The 21,044-nt window shown below is 47.5% G+C and overlaps 1 protein-coding gene across 3 annotated transcripts in view; it reads left to right on the forward strand.

The window, feature by feature from the left end:
• LOC135551938 (serine/threonine-protein phosphatase 6 regulatory ankyrin repeat subunit A-like) overlaps window positions 1-21,044 on the forward strand; it is a 58,405-nt gene that overhangs the window by 26,315 nt on the left and 11,046 nt on the right. For all 3 annotated transcript variants that reach the window (XM_064983231.1, XM_064983232.1, XM_064983230.1), the window contains 22 exons: window positions 1,677-1,755; window positions 4,809-4,879; window positions 5,082-5,282; window positions 5,385-5,472; window positions 5,770-5,912; window positions 7,887-7,994; window positions 8,071-8,175; window positions 10,476-10,554; window positions 10,647-10,761; window positions 16,235-16,381; window positions 16,536-16,604; window positions 16,819-16,956; window positions 17,049-17,160; window positions 17,260-17,286; window positions 17,414-17,488; window positions 17,693-17,894; window positions 18,002-18,089; window positions 18,208-18,325; window positions 18,680-18,899; window positions 19,028-19,115; window positions 19,397-19,480; window positions 20,894-21,042. In XM_064983231.1, the coding sequence (XP_064839303.1) occupies window positions 1,677-1,755; window positions 4,809-4,879; window positions 5,082-5,282; window positions 5,385-5,472; window positions 5,770-5,912; window positions 7,887-7,994; window positions 8,071-8,175; window positions 10,476-10,554; window positions 10,647-10,761; window positions 16,235-16,381; window positions 16,536-16,604; window positions 16,819-16,956; window positions 17,049-17,160; window positions 17,260-17,286; window positions 17,414-17,488; window positions 17,693-17,894; window positions 18,002-18,089; window positions 18,208-18,325; window positions 18,680-18,899; window positions 19,028-19,115; window positions 19,397-19,480; window positions 20,894-21,042 (2,506 nt within the window). The remainder of the gene's footprint in view (window positions 1-1,676; window positions 1,756-4,808; window positions 4,880-5,081; window positions 5,283-5,384; window positions 5,473-5,769; window positions 5,913-7,886; window positions 7,995-8,070; window positions 8,176-10,475; window positions 10,555-10,646; window positions 10,762-16,234; window positions 16,382-16,535; window positions 16,605-16,818; window positions 16,957-17,048; window positions 17,161-17,259; window positions 17,287-17,413; window positions 17,489-17,692; window positions 17,895-18,001; window positions 18,090-18,207; window positions 18,326-18,679; window positions 18,900-19,027; window positions 19,116-19,396; window positions 19,481-20,893; window positions 21,043-21,044) is intronic.

Here is a 21,044-nt window from a genome sequence, read left to right on the forward strand (position 1 = left end):
GCTTTTGGTGACAAGCCGAATTTCTTCAGCCTCCTGAGGTTGAAGAGGCGCTGCTGCGCCTTCTTCACGATGCTGTCTGTGTGAGTGGACCAATTCAGTTTGTATGTGATGTGTATGCCGAGGAACTTAAAACTTACTACTCTCACCACTACTGTTCCATCGATGTGGATAGGGGGGTGTTCCCTCTGCTGTTTCCTGAAGTCCACAATCATCTCCTTAGTTTTGTTGACGTTGAGTGTGAGGTTATTTTCCTGACACCACACTCCGAAGGCCCTCACCTCCTACCTGTAGGCCGTCTCGTCGTTGTTGGTAATCAAGCCTACCACTTGTGTCGTCCGCAAACTTGATGATTGAGTTGGAGGCGTGCGTGGCCACGCAGTCGTGGGTGAACAGGGAGTACAGGAGAGGGCTCAGACAGTTAGTTCTACAGAGAGGACCTGCTTTGTATGGTCAGACAGACGGTAAAACATCCTCATTACAGAAATGAGGAGGGAGAGCGACAGAGGTACTCTTGTAGTCACACATCGGTCACTTTCACACCAGCGAGACACACACACACACACACACACACACACACACAACCACTGGTCGATAGGCCACCCCCCAGAGAGAGGAGAGAAATCCCTCCATCGTCTTGTCATCCTGCCTTTATTACCTTGCTCCCTGGTAGGCTGACAGAAGACTGGCCAAAACTACACACACTGACCAATGATTGGCCACAGCTCAAGAGACCACAACAATCTAACACACTTGTCAACCTTTCCTTTCTGAGTTAATTACAGGTGAAAATGAAGATGCTCTCTTAAACAGTTGATTGTGACATAGTTGGGCGGTTTCCCATTTTACCAATTAAACCTTGTCCTGGATAATAAAGAAATGTAAATGGAGACTCTTGAGCTAGATGTTTTTGTCCAGGACTAGGCTTAATCTGTGTCTGGGAAAGCAGCCCAAAGATTTTGGGTAAGAGGAGTGGAGGAGTGATGCTGTCATTAGTCTGGCTTCTAGTGAGATCCCTGCCAAGTACAGTAGTAGTTGACCCCCTCCCAGCTGCCCTGCAGTGTCTACCAGACTCCTGAAAATGAGGAGAGAGGGGAACAGGGAGAGAGGGGAACAGGGAGAGAGGGGAACAGGGAGAGAGGGGAACAGGGAGAGAGGGGAACAGGGAGAGAGGGGAACAGGGAGAGAGGGGAACAGGGAGAGAGGGGAACAGGGAGAGAGGGGAACAGGGAGAGAGGGGAACAGGGAGAGAGGGGAACAGGGAGAGAGGGGAACAGGGAGAGAGGGGAACAGGGAGAGCGGGGAACAGGGAGAGCGGGGAACAGGGAGAGCGGGGAACAGGGAGAGCGGGGAACAGGGAGAGCGGGGAACAGGGAGAGCGGGGAACAGGGAGAGAGGGGAACAGGGAGAGCGGGGAAGTCAAGTCATCCACTTGGTTGCGATTTACCCGTCACACTTGGCTGGCTGCGCTGTTGTGTGGGACATAGTTGTGCTCCCTCTTGTCTACTGGCAGCATAGTGAGACGCTGTGTGTGTGTGTGTGTGTGTGTGTGTGTTCAAGTTTATTATGAAAATTGAAGCTAGTTTGAAATTAGATTTTTTTTACATACTGTACCTCCCTTCTAAAATGAACATAAAAGTTGTGTGTGTGATATTTCCTTCTGCTCTGGTCTCTACCAGGACAGTGAGAAAAGGACCCCGCTCCACGCTGCAGCCTACCTAGGAGATGCTGACATCATCGAACTCCTCATCCTCTCAGGTACACATCTTACCTGTCTGCCTGTTACACTGTACCTGTCTGCCTGTTACACTGTACCTGTCTGCCTGTTATACCTGTGCCTGTTACACTGCACCTGTCTGCCTGTTACACTGCACCTGTCTGCCTGTTACACTGCACCTGTCTGCCTGTTACACTGCACCTGTCTGCCTGTTACACTGTACCTGTCTGCCTGTTATACCTGTGCCTGTTACACTGCACCTGTCTGCCTGTTACACTGCACCTGTCTGCCTGTTACACTGCACCTGTCTGCCTGTTACACTGCACCTGTCTGCCTGTTACACTGCACCTGTCTGCCTGTTACACTGCACCTGTCTGCCTGTTACACTGCACCTGTCTGCCTGTTACACTGTACCTGTCTGCCTGTTACACTGCACCTGTCTGCCTGTTACACTGCACCTGTCTGCCTGTTATACTGTACCTGTCTGCCTGTTATACCTGTGCCTGTTACACTGTACCTGTCTGCCTGTTACACTGTACCTGTCTGCCTGTTACACTGTACCTGTCTGCCTGTTATACCTGTGCCTGTTACACTGTACCTGTCTGCCTGTTACACTGCACCTGTCTGCCTGTTACACTGCACCTGTCTGCCTGTTATACTGTACCTGTCTGCCTGTTATACCTGTGCCTGTTACACTGTACCTGTCTGCCTGTTACACTGCACCTGTCTGCCTGTTACACTGTACCTGTCTGCCTGTTACACTGTACCTGTCTGCCTGTTACACTGTACCTGTCTGCCTGTTATACCTGTGCCTGTTACACTGCACCTGTCTGCCTGTTACACTGCACCTGTCTGCCTGTTACACTGCACCTGTCTGCCTGTTACACTGCACCTGTCTGCCTGTTACACTGCACCTGTCTGCCTGTTACACTGCACCTGTCTGCCTGTTATACTGCACCTGTCTGCCTGTTACACTGCACCTGTCTGCCTGTTACACTGCACCTGTCTGCCTGTTACACTGCACCTGTCTGCCTGTTACACTGCACCTGTCTGCCTGTTACACTGTACCTGTCTGCCTGTTATACTGTACCTGTCTGCCTGTTATACTGCACCTGTCTGCCTGTTATACTGCACCTGTCTGCCTGTTACACTGCACCTGTCTGCCTGTTACACTGTACCTGTCTACCTGTTACACTGTACCTGTCTGCCTGTTACACTGTACCTGTCTGCCTGTTACACTGCACCTGTCTGCCTGTTACACTGTACCTGTCTGCCTGTTACACTGTACCTGTCTGCCTGTTACACTGTACCTGTCTGCCTGTTACACTGTACCTGTCTGCCTGTTACACTGTACCTGTCTGCCTGTTATACTGTACCTGTCTGCCTGTTATACTGTACCTGTCTGCCTGTTATACTGTACCTGTCTGCCTGTTATACTGCACCTGTCTGCCTGTTATACTGCACCTGTCTGCCTGTTATACTGCACCTGTCTGCCTGTTATACTGTACCTGTCTGCCTGTTATACTGCACCTGTCTGCCTGTTATACTGCACCTGTCTGCCTGTTATACTGTACCTGTACCTGTCTGCCTGTTATACTGCACCTGTCTGCCTGTTATACTGCACCTGTCTGCCTGTTATACTGTACCTGTACCTGTCTGCCTGTTATACTGCACCTGTACCTGTCTGCCTGTTATACTGCACCTGTCTGCCTGTTATACTGCACCTGTCTGCCTGTTATACTGCACCTGTCTGCCTGTTATACTGTACCTGTACCTGTCTGCCTGTTATACAGTGGGGCAAAAAAAAAAAATGAGTCAGCCAGCAATTGTGCAAGTTCTCCCACTTAAAAAGATGAGAGGCCTATAATTTTCATCATAGGTACACTTCAACTATGACAGACAAAATGAGAAAAAAAATCCAGAAAATCAAATTGTAGGATTTTTAAAATGATTGTAGACCTGCACCAGGTTGGGAAGACTGAATCTGCAATAGGTAAGCAGCTTGGTTTGAAGAAATCAACTGTGGGAGCAATTATTAGGAAATGGAAGACATACAAGACCACTGATAATCTCCCTCGATCTGGGGCTCCACGCAAGATCTCACCCCGTGGGGTCAAAATGATCACAAGTACAGTGAGCAAAAATCCCAGAACCACACGGGGGGACCTAGTGAACGATCTGCAGAGAGCTGGGACCAAAGTAACAAAGCCTACCATCAGTAACACACTACGCCGCCAGGGACTCGAATCCTGCAGTGCCAGACGTGTCCCCCTGCTTAAGCCAGTACATGTCCAGGCCCGTCTGAAGTTTGCTAGAGAGTATTTGGATGATGATCCAGTCTTTTTGTTTGTTATACCTGTCTGCCTGTTTGTTATACCTGTCTGCCTGTTTGTTATACCTGTCTGCCTGTTTGTTATACCTGTCTGCCTGTTTGTTATACCTGTCTGCCTGTTTGTTATACCTGTCTGCCTGTTTGTTATACCTGTCTGCCTGTTTGTTATACCTGTCTGCCTGTTTTTGACCTGTCTGCCTGTTTTTGACCTGTCTGCCTGTTTGACTGGCCTGTTTGTTATACCTGTCTGCCTGTTTGTTTGACCTGTCTGCCTGTTTGTTTGACCTGTCTGCCTGTTTGTTTGACCTGTCTGCCTGTTTGTTTGACCTGTCTGCCTGTTTGTTTGACCTGTCTGCCTGTTTGTTTGACCTGTCTGCCTGTTTGTTTGACCTGTCTGCCTGTTTGTTTGACCTGTCTGCCTGTTTGTTTGACCTGTCTGCCTGTTATACCTGATAAAACTAAGATGCCTAAAAAGCCTATTAAATTGAAGACTTAGAATGAGAATTTGGTCACAGCAGCCAATGTTGGCATCACCCATTCGTGGAGAGGAAATGATAGGGAGAGAGATGTGGAGGTTGTTTCCCTGTGTGTGTTGTGATGGAACAGTATCACGTGCTGTGACGGTCTATTTTAACCCCTTACACACATGGGCCTGGCCTCTCAAAGGATCATGGGCGTTTCCCCTAGTAACTCGTGGGTCCCCACCCACTCTCTGTCAGAGGAAAGTTAACCCTTAACTTTTTCTCTCCCTGTGTTTTTTAGGAGCCAGAGTAAATGCTAAAGACAATAAGTGGTTAACTCCTCTTCACCGAGCTGTTGCCTCCTGCAGCGAGGTAACAGACTCACTCACACCACACACACACCTTCATCAATGCTCTTTCTCATGCTGCATCAGTCTCGTTGACAGTGATTATGTCAACGCTCTTTCTTTCTTTGTGTGTGTGTGTGTGTGTGTGTGTGTGTGTGTGTGTGTGTGTGTGTGTGTGTGTGTGTGTGTGTGTGTGTGTGTGTGTGTGTGTGTGTGTGTGTGTGTAGGATGCAGTGTGTATGTTGATAAAACACAGTGCTGATGTGAACGCGCGGGACAAGAACTGGCAGACTCCTCTCCATGTTGCTGCCAACAACAAGGCTATCCGCGTTGCCGAGGCCCTCGTCCCATTGCTTAGCAACGTCAATGTGTCGGACCGGGGTGGACGCACAGCCCTGCACCATGCTGCCTTCAGCGGACACCTGGAGGTAACACACACACTTTCACAGATGTATTAGTTGCCATTTCATGAGGCTAGTATGACTTCACGTGTGTGTGTGTGTGTGTGTGTGTGTGTGTGTGTGTGTCAGATGGTGAAGCTGCTTCTCTCCAGAGGAGCGAACATCGACGCCTTTGATAAGAAAGACAGGCGAGCCATCCACTGGGCTGCCTACATGGGTAAGACACCCCCACTCAGAGCTATACACTATAGAGGGATTAGAATGTCAAAACGCTTGTATCAATACATTTTGATTTGATGATTAGATTTTTTTCTAGAAAATGGTATGCTAACAAAATGGTATGAAATGGTATGCTAACAAAATGGTATGAAATGGTATGCTAACAAAATGGTATGCCAACAAAATGGTATGCTAACAAAATGGTATGAAATGGTATGCTAACAAAATGTACTCATACCCGCTCTCTTTCTCCCCTCTCTCCCTCCATCTCTCTCTACATCTCCCTCCCTCCAAGGTCATATGGAGGTGGTGAGGTTGTTGGTGTCTAGTGGAGCAGAGATGGACTGTAAAGATAAGAACTCTTATACTCCTCTACATGTCGCTGCCTCTAGTGGGATGACTACCACTGTCCAATACCTGCTGGGGCTGGGGGTGCAGGTACACACACATCATTCAATGCCTGCTGGGGGTGCAGGTACACACACATCATTCAATGCCTGCTGGGGGTACAGGTACACACACATCATTCAATACCTGCTGGGGGTACAGGTACACACACACACATCATTCAATACCTGCTGGGGGTACAGGTACACACACACACATCATTCAATACCTGCTGGGGGTACAGGTACACACACATCATTCAATGCCTGCTGGGGGTACAGGTACACACACATCATTCAATACCTGCTGGGGGTACAGGTACACACACATCATTCAATGCCTGCTGGGGGTGCAGGTACACACACATCATTCAATGCCTGCTGGGGGTGCAGGTACACACACACACACACACATCATTCAATGCCTGCTGGGGGTGCAGGTGTACACACATCATTCAATGCCTGCTGGGGGTACAGGTACACACACATCATTCAATACCTGCTGGGGGTACAGGTACACACACATCATTCAATACCTGCTGGGGGTACAGGTACACACACATCATTCAATACCTGCTGGGGGTACAGGTACACACACATCATGCAATGCCTGCTGGGGGTACAGGTACACACACATCATTCAATACCTGCTGGGGGTACAGGTACACACACATCATTCAATACCTGCTGGGGGTACAGGTACACACACATCATTCAATACCTGCTGGGGGTACAGGTACACACACATCATGCAATGCCTGCTGGGGGTACAGGTACACACACACACACACACACACACACACACACACACACACACACACACACACATCATTCAATGCCTGCTGGGGGTACAGGTACACACACATCATTCAATGCCTGCTGGGGGTACAGGTACACACACATCATTCAATGCCTGCTGGGGGTACAGGTACACACACATCATTCAATACCTGCTGGGGGTGCAGGTACACACACATCATTCAATACCTGCTGGGGGTGCAGGTACACACACACACATCATTCAATACCTGCTGGGGGTGCAGGTACACACACACACATCATTCAATACCTGCTGGGGGTGCAGGTACACACACACATCATTCAATGCCTGCTGGGGGTACAGGTACACACACATCATTCGATTTCATCCTCTCCTAATAGCAAAGAAAGAAGTCTATTGAGATACACAAACTAACTGTTTCTCGCTCTCTCCTCCCGCCCTCGCTCTCTCCTCCCGCCCTCGCTCTCTCCTCCCGCCCTCGCTCTCTCCTCCCGCCCTCGCTGCTCTCCTCCCGCCCTCGCCTGCTCTCCCTCTCTGCCCTCGCTCTCTCCCTCCGCTCTCTCCCTCCGCCCTCGCATCTCCCTCTGCTCTCTCCCTCCGCCCTCGCTCTCTCTCTCCCTCCGCCCTCGCAGGTCTCTCTCTCCCTCTGCATCTCTCCCTCCGCCCTCGCTCTCCTCTCTCCCTTCGCTCTCTCCCTCTGCCCTCCCTTCGCTCTCTCCCTCTGCCCTCGCTCTCTCCTCCCGCCCTCGCTCTCTCCCTCCGCTCTCTCTCTCTCCCTTCGCTCTCTCCCTCTGCCCTCGCTCTCTCTCTCCCTCCGCTCTCTCCCTCCGCCCTCGCTCTCTCTCTCCCTTCGCTCTCTCCCTCCGCCCTCGCTCTCTCTCTCCCTCTGCTCTCTCCCTCTCTCTCCTCTCGCTCTCTCCTCTCTGCCTTCGCTCTCTCTCTCCCTTCGCTCTCTCTCTCCTCTGCTCTCTCTCTCTCTCTCGCTCTCTCCCTCGTACCCTGCTCTCTCCCTCGCCTCTCTCCCTCCGCTCGCTCTCCCTCCCCCTCGCTCTCTCTCTCCCTCCGCTCTCTCCCCCCTCTCCTGCTCTCTCTCTCACTGCGCTTTCTCCCTCTCGCCCTCTCTCCCCGCGCTCTCCCCCTCTCTCTCTCTCTCTCACCGCGCTTTCTCCCTCTCGCCCTCTCTCCCCGCGCTCTCCCTCCCTCTCTCCTCCCCTCCCTCTCTCTCCCCGCCCTCCATCTCTCTAGATAAACCAGGGTAATATTTATGGTAACTCTGCTCTCCATATGGCCAGTTATAATGGCCAGGATGTGGTGGTCAACGAACTCATAGAGGCTGGAGCCTCCATCAACCAGGTACCCATCTGTGTGTGTGCATGTGTTGGTGTACATGTGTTGGTGTGTATATTGTAACTTTATCTCACTCTAACAGGTAAATGAGAGGGGTCTGTCTGCGCTGCACTTCTCAGCCTGTTCCCGCCAGGGGGCGCTGTGTCTGGAACTACTGCTTGGGAACGGAGCTAACGTCAACATCAGGGTACACACACACACTTCTCCTAGGCCAACAGGGTAGTAGTGGGACATATGGTGTGGGGTGTGAGAGAAGAGCTGAAATTGCTCAGGGCGGTAGGGTGGGGGGTGTGAGAGAAGAGCTGAAGTTGCTCAGGGCGGTAGGGTGGGGGGTGTGAGAGAAGAGCTGAAGTAGCTCAGGGCGGTAGGGTGGGGGGTGTGAGAGAAGAGCTGAAGTTGCTCAGGGCGGTAGGGTGGGGGGTGTGAGAGAAGAGCTGAAGTTGCTCAGGGCGGTAGGGTGGGGGGTGTGAGAAGAGCTGAAGTTGCTCAGGGCGGTAGGGTGGGGGGTGTGAGAAGAGCTGAAGTTGCTCAGGGCGGTAGGGTGGGGGAGTGTGAGAGAAGAGCTGAAGCTGCTCAGGGTGGTAGGGTGGGGGAGTGTGAGAGAAGAGCTGAAGTTGCTCAGGGCGGTAGGGTGGGGGGTGTGAGAAGAGCTGAAGTTGCTCAGGGCGGTAGGTTGGGGGGTGTGAGAAAAGCTGAAGTTGCTCAGGGCGGTAGGGTGGGGGGTGTGAGAAGAGCTGAAGTTGCTCAGGGCGGTAGGTTGGGGGGTGTGAGAAGAGCTGAAGTTGGGCGGTAGGGTGGGGGGTGTGAGAAGAGCTGAAGTTGCTCAGGGCGGTAGGGTGGGGGGTGTGAGAAGAGCTGAAGTTGCTCAGGGCGGTAGGGTGGGGGGTGTGAGAGAAGAGCTGCTCAGGGAAGGGTTGAGAGAAGAGCTGAAGTTGCTCAGGGATGGTAGGGTGGGGGGTGTGAGAGAAAGCTGAAGTTGCTCAGGCTGAGAGAAGCTCAGGGCTGTGGTGGGGGTGAGAGAAGAGCTGAAGTTGCTCAGGGATGGTAGGGTGGGGGGGTGAGAGAAGAGGGTTGCTCAGGGGGGTGTGCTCAGGGCTGTGGTGGGGGTGAGAGAAGAGCTGAAGTTGCTCAGGGTGGTAGGGTGGGGGTGGGGTTGTCAGGACTGAGGTGGGGGTGAGAGAGCTGAAGTTGCTCAGGGGTAGGGTGGGGGGTGAGAGAAGAGTGAAGGGGGTAGGGTGGGGGTGAGAGAAGAGCTGAAGTTGCTCAGGGCCTTGGGGGGGGTGTGAGAAGAGTTGAACATCACCCAGTCCTGATCTGAATAGGGAGGTTTATAAAACAGGGAACATCACCCAGTCCTGATCTAAAACAGGGAACATCACCCAGTCCTGATCTGAATAGGGAGGTTTATAACACAGGGAACATCACCCAGTCCTGATCTGAATAGGGAGGTTTATAAAACAGGGAACATCACCCAGTCCTGATCTGAATAGGAAGGTTTATAAAACAGGGAACATCACCCAGTCCTGATCTGAATAGGAAGGTTTATAACACAGGGAACATCACCCAGTCCTGATCTGAATAGGGAGGTTTATAACACAGGGAACATCACCCAGTCCTGATCTGAATAGGGAGGTTTATAACACAGGGAACATCACCCAGTCCTGATCTGAATAGGGAGGTTTATAAAACAGGGAACATCACCCAGTCCTGATCTGAATAGGGAGGTTTATAAAACAGGGAACATCACCCAGTCCTGATCTGAATAGGGAGGTTTATAACACAGGGAACATCACCCAGTCCTGATCTGAATAGTGAGGTTTATAACACAGGGAACATCACCCAGTCCTGATCTGAATAGGGAGGTTTATAACACAGGGAACATCACCCAGTCCTGATCTGAATAGGGAGGTTTATAACACAGGGAACATCACCCAGTCCTGATCTGAATAGGGAGGTTTATAACACAGGGAACATCACCCAGTCCTGATCTGAATAGGGAGGTTTATAAAACAGGGAACATCACCCAGTCCTGATCTAAAACAGGGAACATCAAGTCCTGATCTGGGAGGTTTATAAAACAGGGAACATCGCCCAGTCCTGATCTGAATAGGAAGGTTTAACACAGGAAACATCACCCAGTCCTGATCTGAATAGGAAGGTTTATAACACAGGGAACATCACCCAGTCCTGATCTGAATAGGAAGGTTTATAACACAGGGAACATCACCCAGTCCTGATCTGAATAGGAAGGTTTATAACACAGGGAACATCACCCAGTCCTGATCTGAATAGGGAGGTTTATAACACAGGGAACATCACCCAGTCCTGATCTGAATAGGAAGGTTTATAACACAGGGAACATCACCCAGTCCTGATCTGAATAGGGAGGTTTATAACACAGGGAACATCAACCAGTCCTGAACATCACAGCTCTTCTGACAAACAGAATGAAATGTCTTGCTTTCTTTCTCTCTTTCCCCACTCCAGAGTAAGGATGGGAAGACCCCTCTCCACATGGCAGCGGTCCATGGAAGGTTCTCTCGTTCTCAGGCTGTCATTCAAAATGGTGAGGCCCGCCCCAAAACACCACACACACACTGCTATTGGTCTATCAATATTTCTAACACCCTACTATTTGTTCTTTGTCTGTCTGTGCAGGTGCGGAGGTGGACTGTGAGGATAAGAATGGGAACTCTCCTCTTCACATCGCTGCTCGCTACGGACACCAGTTACTGATCAACACTCTGCTCACACACGGAGCCAACACCGCCAAGTAAGACACACACAAATACACTCAGTGATCAGATTATTAGGTACACCCATCTATTATTGTGTCGGACCTCCCTCTAGCCATGAAAGGATGAGCCTAGTCAGCAACAATGTTCAGATACTATGTCGTGTTCAAACATTGCTCAGTTGGTATCAAGGGACCTAATGTGTGCCAGGAACATATTCCCCACCATTACACCACCACCAGCCTGTACTGTGGACACCAGGCAACATGGGTCCATGGACTCATGCTACTTAAGCCAAATTCTCATTCTGCCTGTCAGCATGATTCATCAGGAAACGGGATTCATCGGAACAGGCAATGTTTTTCTACTCCTCAATTGTAGGAAGGTTTAAACAGCATGATCATTACACAACTGCACTTTAAAATGTTAAGTTTTGTTACACAACACAATGCCACAGATGTCTCCGGTTTAGAAGGAGCGTACAATTGGCATGCTGACTACAGGAATAACCACCAGAACTGTTGCCAGAGAATTGAATGTGAATTTCTCTACCATAAGCCGCCTTCAACGTCGTTTTAGAGAATTTGGCAGTATATCCAACCGGCCTCACAACCGCAGACAAAGTGTAACCACGCCAGCCCAGGAACTCCACATCCGGCTTCTTCACCTGCGAGATTGTCTTGAGACCAGCCACCTGGACAACTGATGAAACTGAGTATTTCTGTCTGTAATACAGACCTTTTTTTGGGAGAAAAACTAATTAGGATTGGCTGGGCCTGGCTCTCCAGTCGGTGGGCCTAGCTCCCAAGTTGGTGAGCCTATGCCCTCCCAGGCCCACGCATGACTGCACCCCTGCCCAGTCATGTGAAATCCATATATTACGGCCGAATACATTTATTGCAATTGACTGATTTACAGCAACTCATTAAAATTGTTGCATGCTGTGTTTCTATTTGTGTTAAGTGTATATACAGAGCATTCAGAAAGTGTTCAGACACCTTGACTTTTTCCACATTTTGTTACAGCACAGCCTTATTCTAAAATGGATTCAAGTTTTTTCCCTCATCAATCTACACACAACACCCCACAATGACAATGCAAAAACAGGTTTTTAGACATTTAGGCAAATAACAAAAAAATTATATCACCATTTACGTAAGTATTCAGAACCTTTACTCAATACATTTTAGAAGCACCTTTGACAGAGATTACAGCCTCGAGTCTTCGCGGGTATGACGCTACAAGCTTGGCACACCTGTATTTGGGGAGTTTCTCCCATTCCTCTCTGCAGATCCTCTCAAGCTCTGTCAGGTTGGATGGGGAGCGTCGCTGCACAGCTATTTTCAGGTCTCCATAGATGTTCGATCAAGTTCAAGTCCGGGCACTGGCTGGGCCACTCAAGGACATTTAGAGACTTGTCCTGAAGCCACTCCTGCGTTGTCTTGGCTGTGTGCATATGGTCGTTGTCCTGTTGAAAGGTGAACCTTCGCCCGAGTCTGAGGTCCTGGGGGCTCTGGAGCAAGTTTTCATGAAGGATCTCTCTGTACTTTGCTCCGTTCATCTTTCCCTTGATCCTGACTAGTCTCCCAGTCCCTGCTGCTGAAAAACATCCCACACATGATGCTACCACCACCATGCTTCACTGTAGGGATGGTGCCAGGTTTCCTCTAGACGCTTGGCATTCAGGCCAAAGAGTTCAATCTTAGTTTCATCAGACCAGATCATCTTGTTTCTCGTGGTCTTCGAGTCCTTTCGGCGCCTTTTGGCAAACTCCAAGAGGGCTGTCATGTGCCTTTTTTTTACTGAGGACTGGTTTCAGTCTGGCCACTCTACTTTAAAGGCCAGATTGGTGGAGTGCTGCAGAGATGGTTGTCCTTCTGGAAGGTTCTCCCATCTCCACAGAGTGACTCTGGAGCTCTGTCAGAGTTACCATCAGGTTCTTGGTCACCTCCCTGACCAAGGCCCTTCTTCCCCCGATTGCTCAGTCCAGCTCTAGAAAGAGTCTTAGTGGTTCCCAACTTCTTATATTTAAGAATGATGGAGGCCACTGTTCTTGGGGACCTTCAAAGCTGCAGATATTTTTTTGGTGCCTTTCCTTAGATCTGTGGCTCGACACAATCCTGTCTCAGAGCTCTACAGACAATTCCTTGTGGATTGGATTTTGCTCTGAAATGCACTGTCAACTGTGGGACCTTATATAGACAGGTGTATGCCTTTCCAAATCCAATCAATTGAATTTACCGCAGGTGGACTCCAATCAAGTTGAAGAAACATCTGAAGGATGATCAATGGAAACCGGATGCACCTGAGGTCAATTTTGAGTCTCATAGCAAAGGGTCTGAATACTTATGTAAATAAGGCAGTTCTGTTTTTTATTTTTAATACATTTGCAAACATTTCTAAAACCCTGTTTTTGCTTTGTCATTGTGTGTAGTTTGAGACAAAAAAAAATGTAATCCATTTTAGAATAACGCTGTAACGTAAAAAGTTAAGGGGTCTGAATACTTTCCGAATGCACTGTATATCGATAGATAGATGGATACACACTACCCTACAGAAGTTTGGGGTCACTTAGAAATGTCCTTGTTTTTGAAAGAAAGGCTCTTTTTTTTGTCCATTAAAATAACATCAAATTGATGAGAAAAATACAGCATAGACATTGTTAATGCTGGAAATGACTATTGTAGCTGGAAACGGCTGAACTTGCCCCCCACTTTCTATTCTGGTTAGAGCCAGGTTGTGCTGTTCTGTGTAGGAAGTAGTACACAGCGTTGTATGAGATCTTCAGTTTCTTGGCAATTTCTCGCCTGGATTAGCCTTCTTTTCTCAGAACAAGAATAGACTGACAAGTTTCAGAAGAGAGTCTTTGTTTCTGGCCATTTTGAGCCTGTAATCGAACCCATAAATGCTGATGCTCCAGATACTCAACTAGTCTAAAGAAGGCCAGTTTTATTGCTTCTTTAATCAGAACAACAGTTTTTAGCTGTGCTAAAATATAATTGCGGAAGGGTTTTCTAATGATCAATTAGCCTTTTAAGATGATAAACTTGGATTAGCTTGAAAATAAAAATAAAAGAGAGCCGCACACTCTTGGAGCTCAGATGCAAAAATTTAATACCAACGTTTCGACAGCCAAGCTGTCTTCATCAGGGTATAATCACAAACACTGCGGGATGACTCGTTTATATAGTGTCAAAGGACACAGGTGTCTGTAATCATGGCCAGGAGTGGCCTAATATCATTGGTTAATAATCAAATAAAATATCATACAAAGAACAGCATACAAACAAATGGATAGCATACGATCATAGATTAATTTGACTATACAAGTTTACACACAATTACAATGGCAAAGTCACAAGAATGGCTTCAGATCAAAGTCTACGTTGAGACCGTAGGGCGCAAGGGTCTTTAAATTAAAGATCCAGGCAGCCTCTCGTTTTAACAATAAATTATCAAGGTCACCCCCTCTCCTAGGGAGGGTGACATGTTTGATGCCAATATAACGCAGAGATGAAATCGAGTGGCCTGCCTCCAAGAAGTGGGCCGCAACTGGATAAGTCAAGTTTTTACACCTAATGGTGCTACGGTGCTCTGAGATACGTACTTTTAAATCGCGCTTTGTTTTACCTACATCATTTTTACCACAAACTTGGATTAGCTAACACAACGTGGCATTGGAACACAGGAGTGAAGGTTGCTGATAATGGGCCTCTGTACACCTATGTAGATATTCCATTCAAAATCAGCTGTTACCAGCTACAATAGTCATTTACAACATTAACAATGTCTACACTGTATTTCTGATCAATTTCATGTTATTTCAATTTACAAAAAAATGTGCTTTTCTTTCAAAAACAAGGACATTTCTGTGACCCCAAACGTTTGAACGGTAGTGTATGTATATATATACAAAACCAGTCAAAAGTTCGGACACACCTACTCATTCCAGGCTTTTTCTTTATTTTTTACTATTTTCTACATTGTAAAATAATAGTGAAGACATCAAAACTATGAAACACACATATGGAATCATGTAGTAACCAAAAAACTGTTTAACAAATCAAAATATATTAGCCACCCTCTGCCTTGATGACAACTTTGCACACTCTTGGCATTCTCTCAACCAGCTACACCTGGAATACTTTTCCAACAGTCTTGAAGGAGTTCCCACATATACTGAGCACTTGTTGGCTGCTTTTCCTTCACTCTGCAGTCCAACTCATCCCAAACCATCTCAATTGGGTTGAGGTTGGGTGATATTGGAAGCCAGGTCATCTAATGCAGCACTCCATCACTCTCCTTCTTAGTCAAATATCCCTTACACCACCTGGAGGTGTGTTGAGTCATTGTCCTGTTGAAAAACAAACCAGATGGGATGGCATATCGCTGCAGAATGCTGTGGTAGCCATGCTGATTAAGTGTGCCTTGAATTCTAAATAAATCACGGACAGTATCACCAGCAAAGCACCATCACATCACCTCCTCTATGCTTCATGGTGGGAACCACACATTCGGAGATCATCCGTTCACCTCCTCTGCGTCTCACAAAGACACAGCAGTTGGAACCAAAAATGTCAAATTTGGACTCATCAAAGCAAAGGACAGATTTAATGTCCATTGGTCGTGTTTCTTGGCTCAAGCAAGTCTCTTCTTATTATTGGTGTCCTTCAGTAGTGATTTCTTTGCAGCAATTCAACCATGAAGGCCTGATTCACACAGTCTCCTTTGAACAGTTGATGTTGATGTGTCTGTTACTTGAACTCCTTCAAGCATTTATTTGGGGTACACGTTCTGAGGCTGGTACTTACAGTTAACGATGGGTCTTCCTTTCCTGAGACGGTCCCCATGATAGCCAGTTAAATCATAGTGCTTGATGGTTTTTGCTACTGCACTTGAATAAACTTCAAAAGTTCTTGAAATGTTCCTTATTGACTGACCTTCATGTCTTGACGTAATGATTGACTGTCATTTCTCTTTGCTTATTTGGGCTGTTCTTGCCATAATATGGACATGGTCTTTTACCAAATAGGGCTGGCTTGTGTATACCACCCCTACCATGTCATAACACAACTGATTGGCTCAAATGCATTAAGAAGGAAAGAAATTCCACAAATGAACTTTTAACAAGGCACAAATGTTAATTTCAATGCATTCCAGGTGACAAAGTTGTCAAGGCAAAGGGTGGCTACTTTGAAGAATCTCAAATATTAAATATATTTTGATTTGTTTAACACTTTTTTGGGGTTACTACTTGATTCCATGTGTTATTTCATAGTTTTGATGTCTTCGCTATTATTCTACCATGTAGAAAATAGTAAAAATAAAGAAAAACCCTTGAATGAGCAGGCGTGTCCAAATGTTTGATTGGTACTGTGTGCATACACACAGACAGACTTATCACACATGGAGACAACACCGCTAAGTCTACACTCACTCACTAGACGGAGTTGGAGACTATCACTGTGACACACACCTGGCTAAGCACCGCTGACGTGATGTTTGTTACAGACGTGGCGTCCATGGCATGTTCCCCCTCCATCTGGCAGCTCTCAGTGGCTTCTCTGACTGCTGCAGGAAACTGCTCTCCTCAGACTTCCACATAGACACTCCTGACCACTTTGGAAGGACATGTCTACATGCTGCAGCTGCAGGAGGGTGAAACAACAACTCTTTAAATCCTCCCCTTTTTCGTGTCTCTCTGTCCTTTGCTCTTGGATTTTTAAGTCCTTTCTGCAGTTAGTTGTTCTATCCAATGTTCTACTGTACAATTAATTTTCTCTTTCTCTCTCGGTCTCCCTCTCTCCATCAGGAACCTGGAGTGTTTGAATCTGTTGTTGAATACAGGAGCAGATTTCAACAGAAAGGACAGGTTTGGAAGGTCAGTGGTTCAGCTTTACGTTCAGCCTTTGTGTGTTTGTGTGCGTACATGGCTGCATAAAGACATTTTTCCGTTCTATACAAAGAAGATAAAGTATTGTTCTTCCTCTTCTCTCCATGGGTGTATTCATTATGTCAATTCTGTTGCAAAACATTTCTTAAACAAAAGCAAATGGACTCCATGCCTATTGTGACAGTAACACTCTTCTCTCTAGGACTCCTCTTCACTATGCCTGTTGTAACAGTAAATCTCAGTGTGTGTTTGCCCTGGTGGGGTCTGGTGCTGGAGTCAACGAGCTGGATGAGAGGGGCTGTTCTCCTCTACACTACGCTGCTGCTGGCACAGAGGGAAAGTTAGTAGTAGTAGTAGTAGTAGTAGTAGTAGTTGTCTGTCTTGTCTGTCTTGTCTGTCCTGTCTGACCCTCTGTGTGTGTGTTTGTGTCAGGTGTGTAGAGTACCTGTTGAGGAGCGATGCCAACCCAGGGATCAGAGACCGACAGGGCTACAACCCAGTCCACTATGCATCGGCATACGGACACACACTCTGCCTTGAACTGGTTAGTACATCCTGCTCGTACATGACCTACCCGGACACCATTACCTACTTCCCACTACAAGTAGTGACTGGATTTGCATTCTGTCTTCTTGTTTTTCAGATATCCAGGGAGACTCCTCTAGATGTGGTAAGTAGATGGACAACATTAGTGGTCTGATGACATGGGAGAGGAGTACCCTCTGCTGCTTGTTCTAATGTTCTAGCTTTTTAGAGAATAATACTGAAGGCATTCTCTCTCGCTCTCGCTCGCTCAGCTGATGGAGACATCTGGTACAGACATCCTGAGTGACTCTGATAACCACGCCCTCATCAGCCCCCTTCACCTCGCGGTGAGTCACACACACTCCGCTGCCAATTAGTCTGTAGGTTAATAGAAAAACCGAAATGCTTTACGTGGGGCACAATGCAAGGAAGTTTGGGAAGCACTGTGATTAATATATAGATTTGTGTTGATTGGTGTGTGTTCCCCAGGCGTACCATGGTCACTGTGATAAATATATAGATTTGTATTGATTGGTGTGTGTGTTCTCCAGGCGTACCATGGTCACTGTGGCGTGTTGGAGGTGTTGGCTGCTGGTCTGTTGGAGGTGGACATTCGGACCCCTGAGGGCCGGACCCCGCTCTCCCTAGCCTGCTCCAGGGGCCACCAGGAGTGTGTGTCACTTTTACTGCACCACGGAGCTCACACACACACCAAGGATTACACGCTGAAGAGGACAGCCTTACATATTGCAGGTATTATATGTATATGAGAGCCAGCAGGCGCACAATGACTACACACACACACACACATTGCATACCCATCTTTTTCCCTAACCCTGAGTGTGTGTCTCCTCCTGCAGCGATGAACGGCCACTCTGACTGTCTCCGTCTTCTCATCAACAACACAGACACACACAACTCTGTAGATGTACAAGACGCCAACGGACAGTAAGTGTGTGTGAGAGACTAATGTATTGACTGTGTGAGCTAGCTACTTTTAGATTTGCCTGATTAATCAATGATGGATTGATTGAGTGATTGGTAAATATATTGATTGTGTGTGTAGGACCCCTCTGATGCTGGCGGTATTGAGCGGACACACAGAGAGTGTGTATTCTCTACTGAGTAGAGGAGCTGACGTAGAGGCTAAAGACCACTGGGGCAGGACTGCACTACACCGCGGGGTGAGACACACAAACTCCCTAGTCCCTATACAGTCACACACACACACTATATATTCACATACACCATACACACAAGCACAAATGCAAAAACACACACACACACACACACCATATACACATACAGTGCATTTGTAAATTATTCAGACCCCTTGATGTTTTCCACATTTAGTTATGTTACAGCCTCATTCTAAAATGGATTAAATCGTTTTTTCCCCCATATCAATCTACACACTAACACATAATGACAAAGTGAAAAACGGAATACTTTCTGAATGCACTGTACACCGTACACACCACACATACAAACTCAGACACAAGAACACACACTTTTAATAATCTGTTTTGTTTCTTTAGGCGGTGTCGGGTCATGAGGAGTGTGTTGAGGCGTTGTTGCAGCGTGGGGCGAGTGTGTGTGTATGTGACCGGGCAGGGCGCTCTCCGCTACACCTGGCAGCAGCTTGCGGACACACCGGTGTGCTGGGAGCACTACTTCAGGCTGCTAATGCCTTGCACACTCACACACTTCTTACCGACAACCACGGATACACACCGCTGCACTGGGCCTGCTACAATGGTAAACACAGCGTTAGAGAATCATCATATTAATGTTGGTTAACTGATCTGAATGAATGATAAACTAGAATTATATGTAGACAATACAGTGCTATACTTTTGACTGTTTCTCTGTCTCTCTCGCTCCAGGTTATGATGGGTGTGTAGAGTTGTTGTTGGAACAGGAAGTGTTCAAGAAGACACAGGGAAACCACTTCAGCCCTCTGCACTGTGCCGTGTAAGCCTCAACTCTCACAACTAATGACTAGGCTTAAGCGCAGGGTGCTGAGATTCACAGGTCCTAGTATGTCTGTCTATGACCACCTAAATAAATATATGATCACTAAAAAGGTGTAATTTGTGTTACATCGGGATGTAAATAAAATATTAAATGAGTGTAAAAGTGTGATTGGAAATGATGCAGACAATGACATTGATAGAAGCCTCAATCTACCTGCAATTTTAAAGATGATCTACCCCCGAAGGAGAAAGAAAGTGTTTCCTCTCTGCTTGTTTCAGTATGAATGACAACGAGGGAGTCGCTGAGATGTTGATCAACTCTCTGGGTTCTGCTATAGTCAACACTACAGACACCAAGGGCAGGTGAGACACATTATTACACGCATATATACACTCACTGGACCGTTTATTAGGTACACCCATCTAATACTGGCTCGGACCCACCTTTGCCCCCAGAACAGACTGACTTCTTCTGGCATGGATTCTACAAGTTGTCGGGAACTTTCATTGCTCAGTTGGTATCAAGGGACCTAACGTGTGCCAGGAAAACATTCCCCACACCATCACACCACCGCCACCAGCCTGTTAGGCAGGATGGGTCCATGGACAAATCCTAACTTTGCCATCAGCGTGACGCAACAGGGCCCTGGATTCGCTGGACAAGGCGATGTTTTTCCAGTCCTCAATTGTCCAGTGTTGGTGATTGTGTGCCAACTGAAGTTGCTTCTTTTTGTTTTTAGCTGATAGGAGTGGAACCCAGTGTGGTCGTCTGCTGCAATAGCCCATCCGTGACAAGGATCGACAAATTGTTTGTTCCGAGATGCCGTTCAGCACACCACTGTTGAACTGCACTGTTATTTGTCAGTTTGTGGCCCGCCTGTTAGCTTGCATGATTCTTGCCATTTCCCTTCGACCTCTCTCATCAACGAGCTGTTTTTACCCACAGGACTGCCGCTGACTGGATGTTTTTTGTTTGTTGCACTCTTCTCTGTAAACGATAGACACTGTCGTACATGAAAAGCCTAGGAGGGCGGCTGTTTCTGAGGTACTGGATCCGGTGTGCCTAGCACCGGTCATACCACGCTCAAAGTCGCTTCAGTCACTTGTTTTGCCCAATTCTAACGTTCAATCAAACAGTAACTGGATGCCTGTCTGCCTGCTTTATATAGTAAGCCAAGGCCATGTGACTCACTGTCTGTAGGAGCGATCCATTTTTGTGAATAGGATGGTGTACCTAATAAACTGTCCAGTAGTGTTTTAATTACACACAAATTATTAAACACACACACATACACAGCCCTAGTCTTTTGGGGCCCCTAAGTGAAATGTTGTACCTAACGGGCAAAACATATTAGTGCCTCCCCCCCCCTCTTGTCGGTGAACCCCACCCTCTTGTTGTTTTACCATGGGGCGCAGAGAAGATTGAACAAATTGCATGCAATTCTACTAATTTTCCAATGGGGCAGAGAAAATGTAGCAGTTTTATAGTTAATTTCATGAAACTACACATTTTGCCATAGGGTTGAGACATTTTTGCAAGTTTAAAGCAAATTTCCTGCAATTTTCCAAATGTTGCCATGAATTTTGCCATGACCATGTTAATATGATATCTTAGTGAGAGTAAATAAAATCAATGTGGGCCCCCGGGATGTCAGAGCCTATGAGCACGAGACCCGACTGAGTTTTTTTGGGGGGCGTGTTGGGAGGTCCGCCCCTACACAGACTCGCAGAACGTGAGGTAGTGTGTGTAACAGTGACTGCTGTCACCCTTTGAAGGTCTCCCCTCCATGCGGCAGCATTCTCAGACCACGTGGAGTGTGTGTCCTTGTTGTTGAGTCACGGAGCTCAGGCGAACACCTCCGACACACACACACGGACCACGCCACTGATGATGGCAGCGCACAACGGACAGACCAACGCTGTGGGT

Source organism: Oncorhynchus masou, chromosome 13, assembly GCF_036934945.1.
Source record: "Oncorhynchus masou masou isolate Uvic2021 chromosome 13, UVic_Omas_1.1, whole genome shotgun sequence".
Lineage (NCBI taxonomy): Eukaryota > Metazoa > Chordata > Actinopteri > Salmoniformes > Salmonidae > Oncorhynchus > Oncorhynchus masou.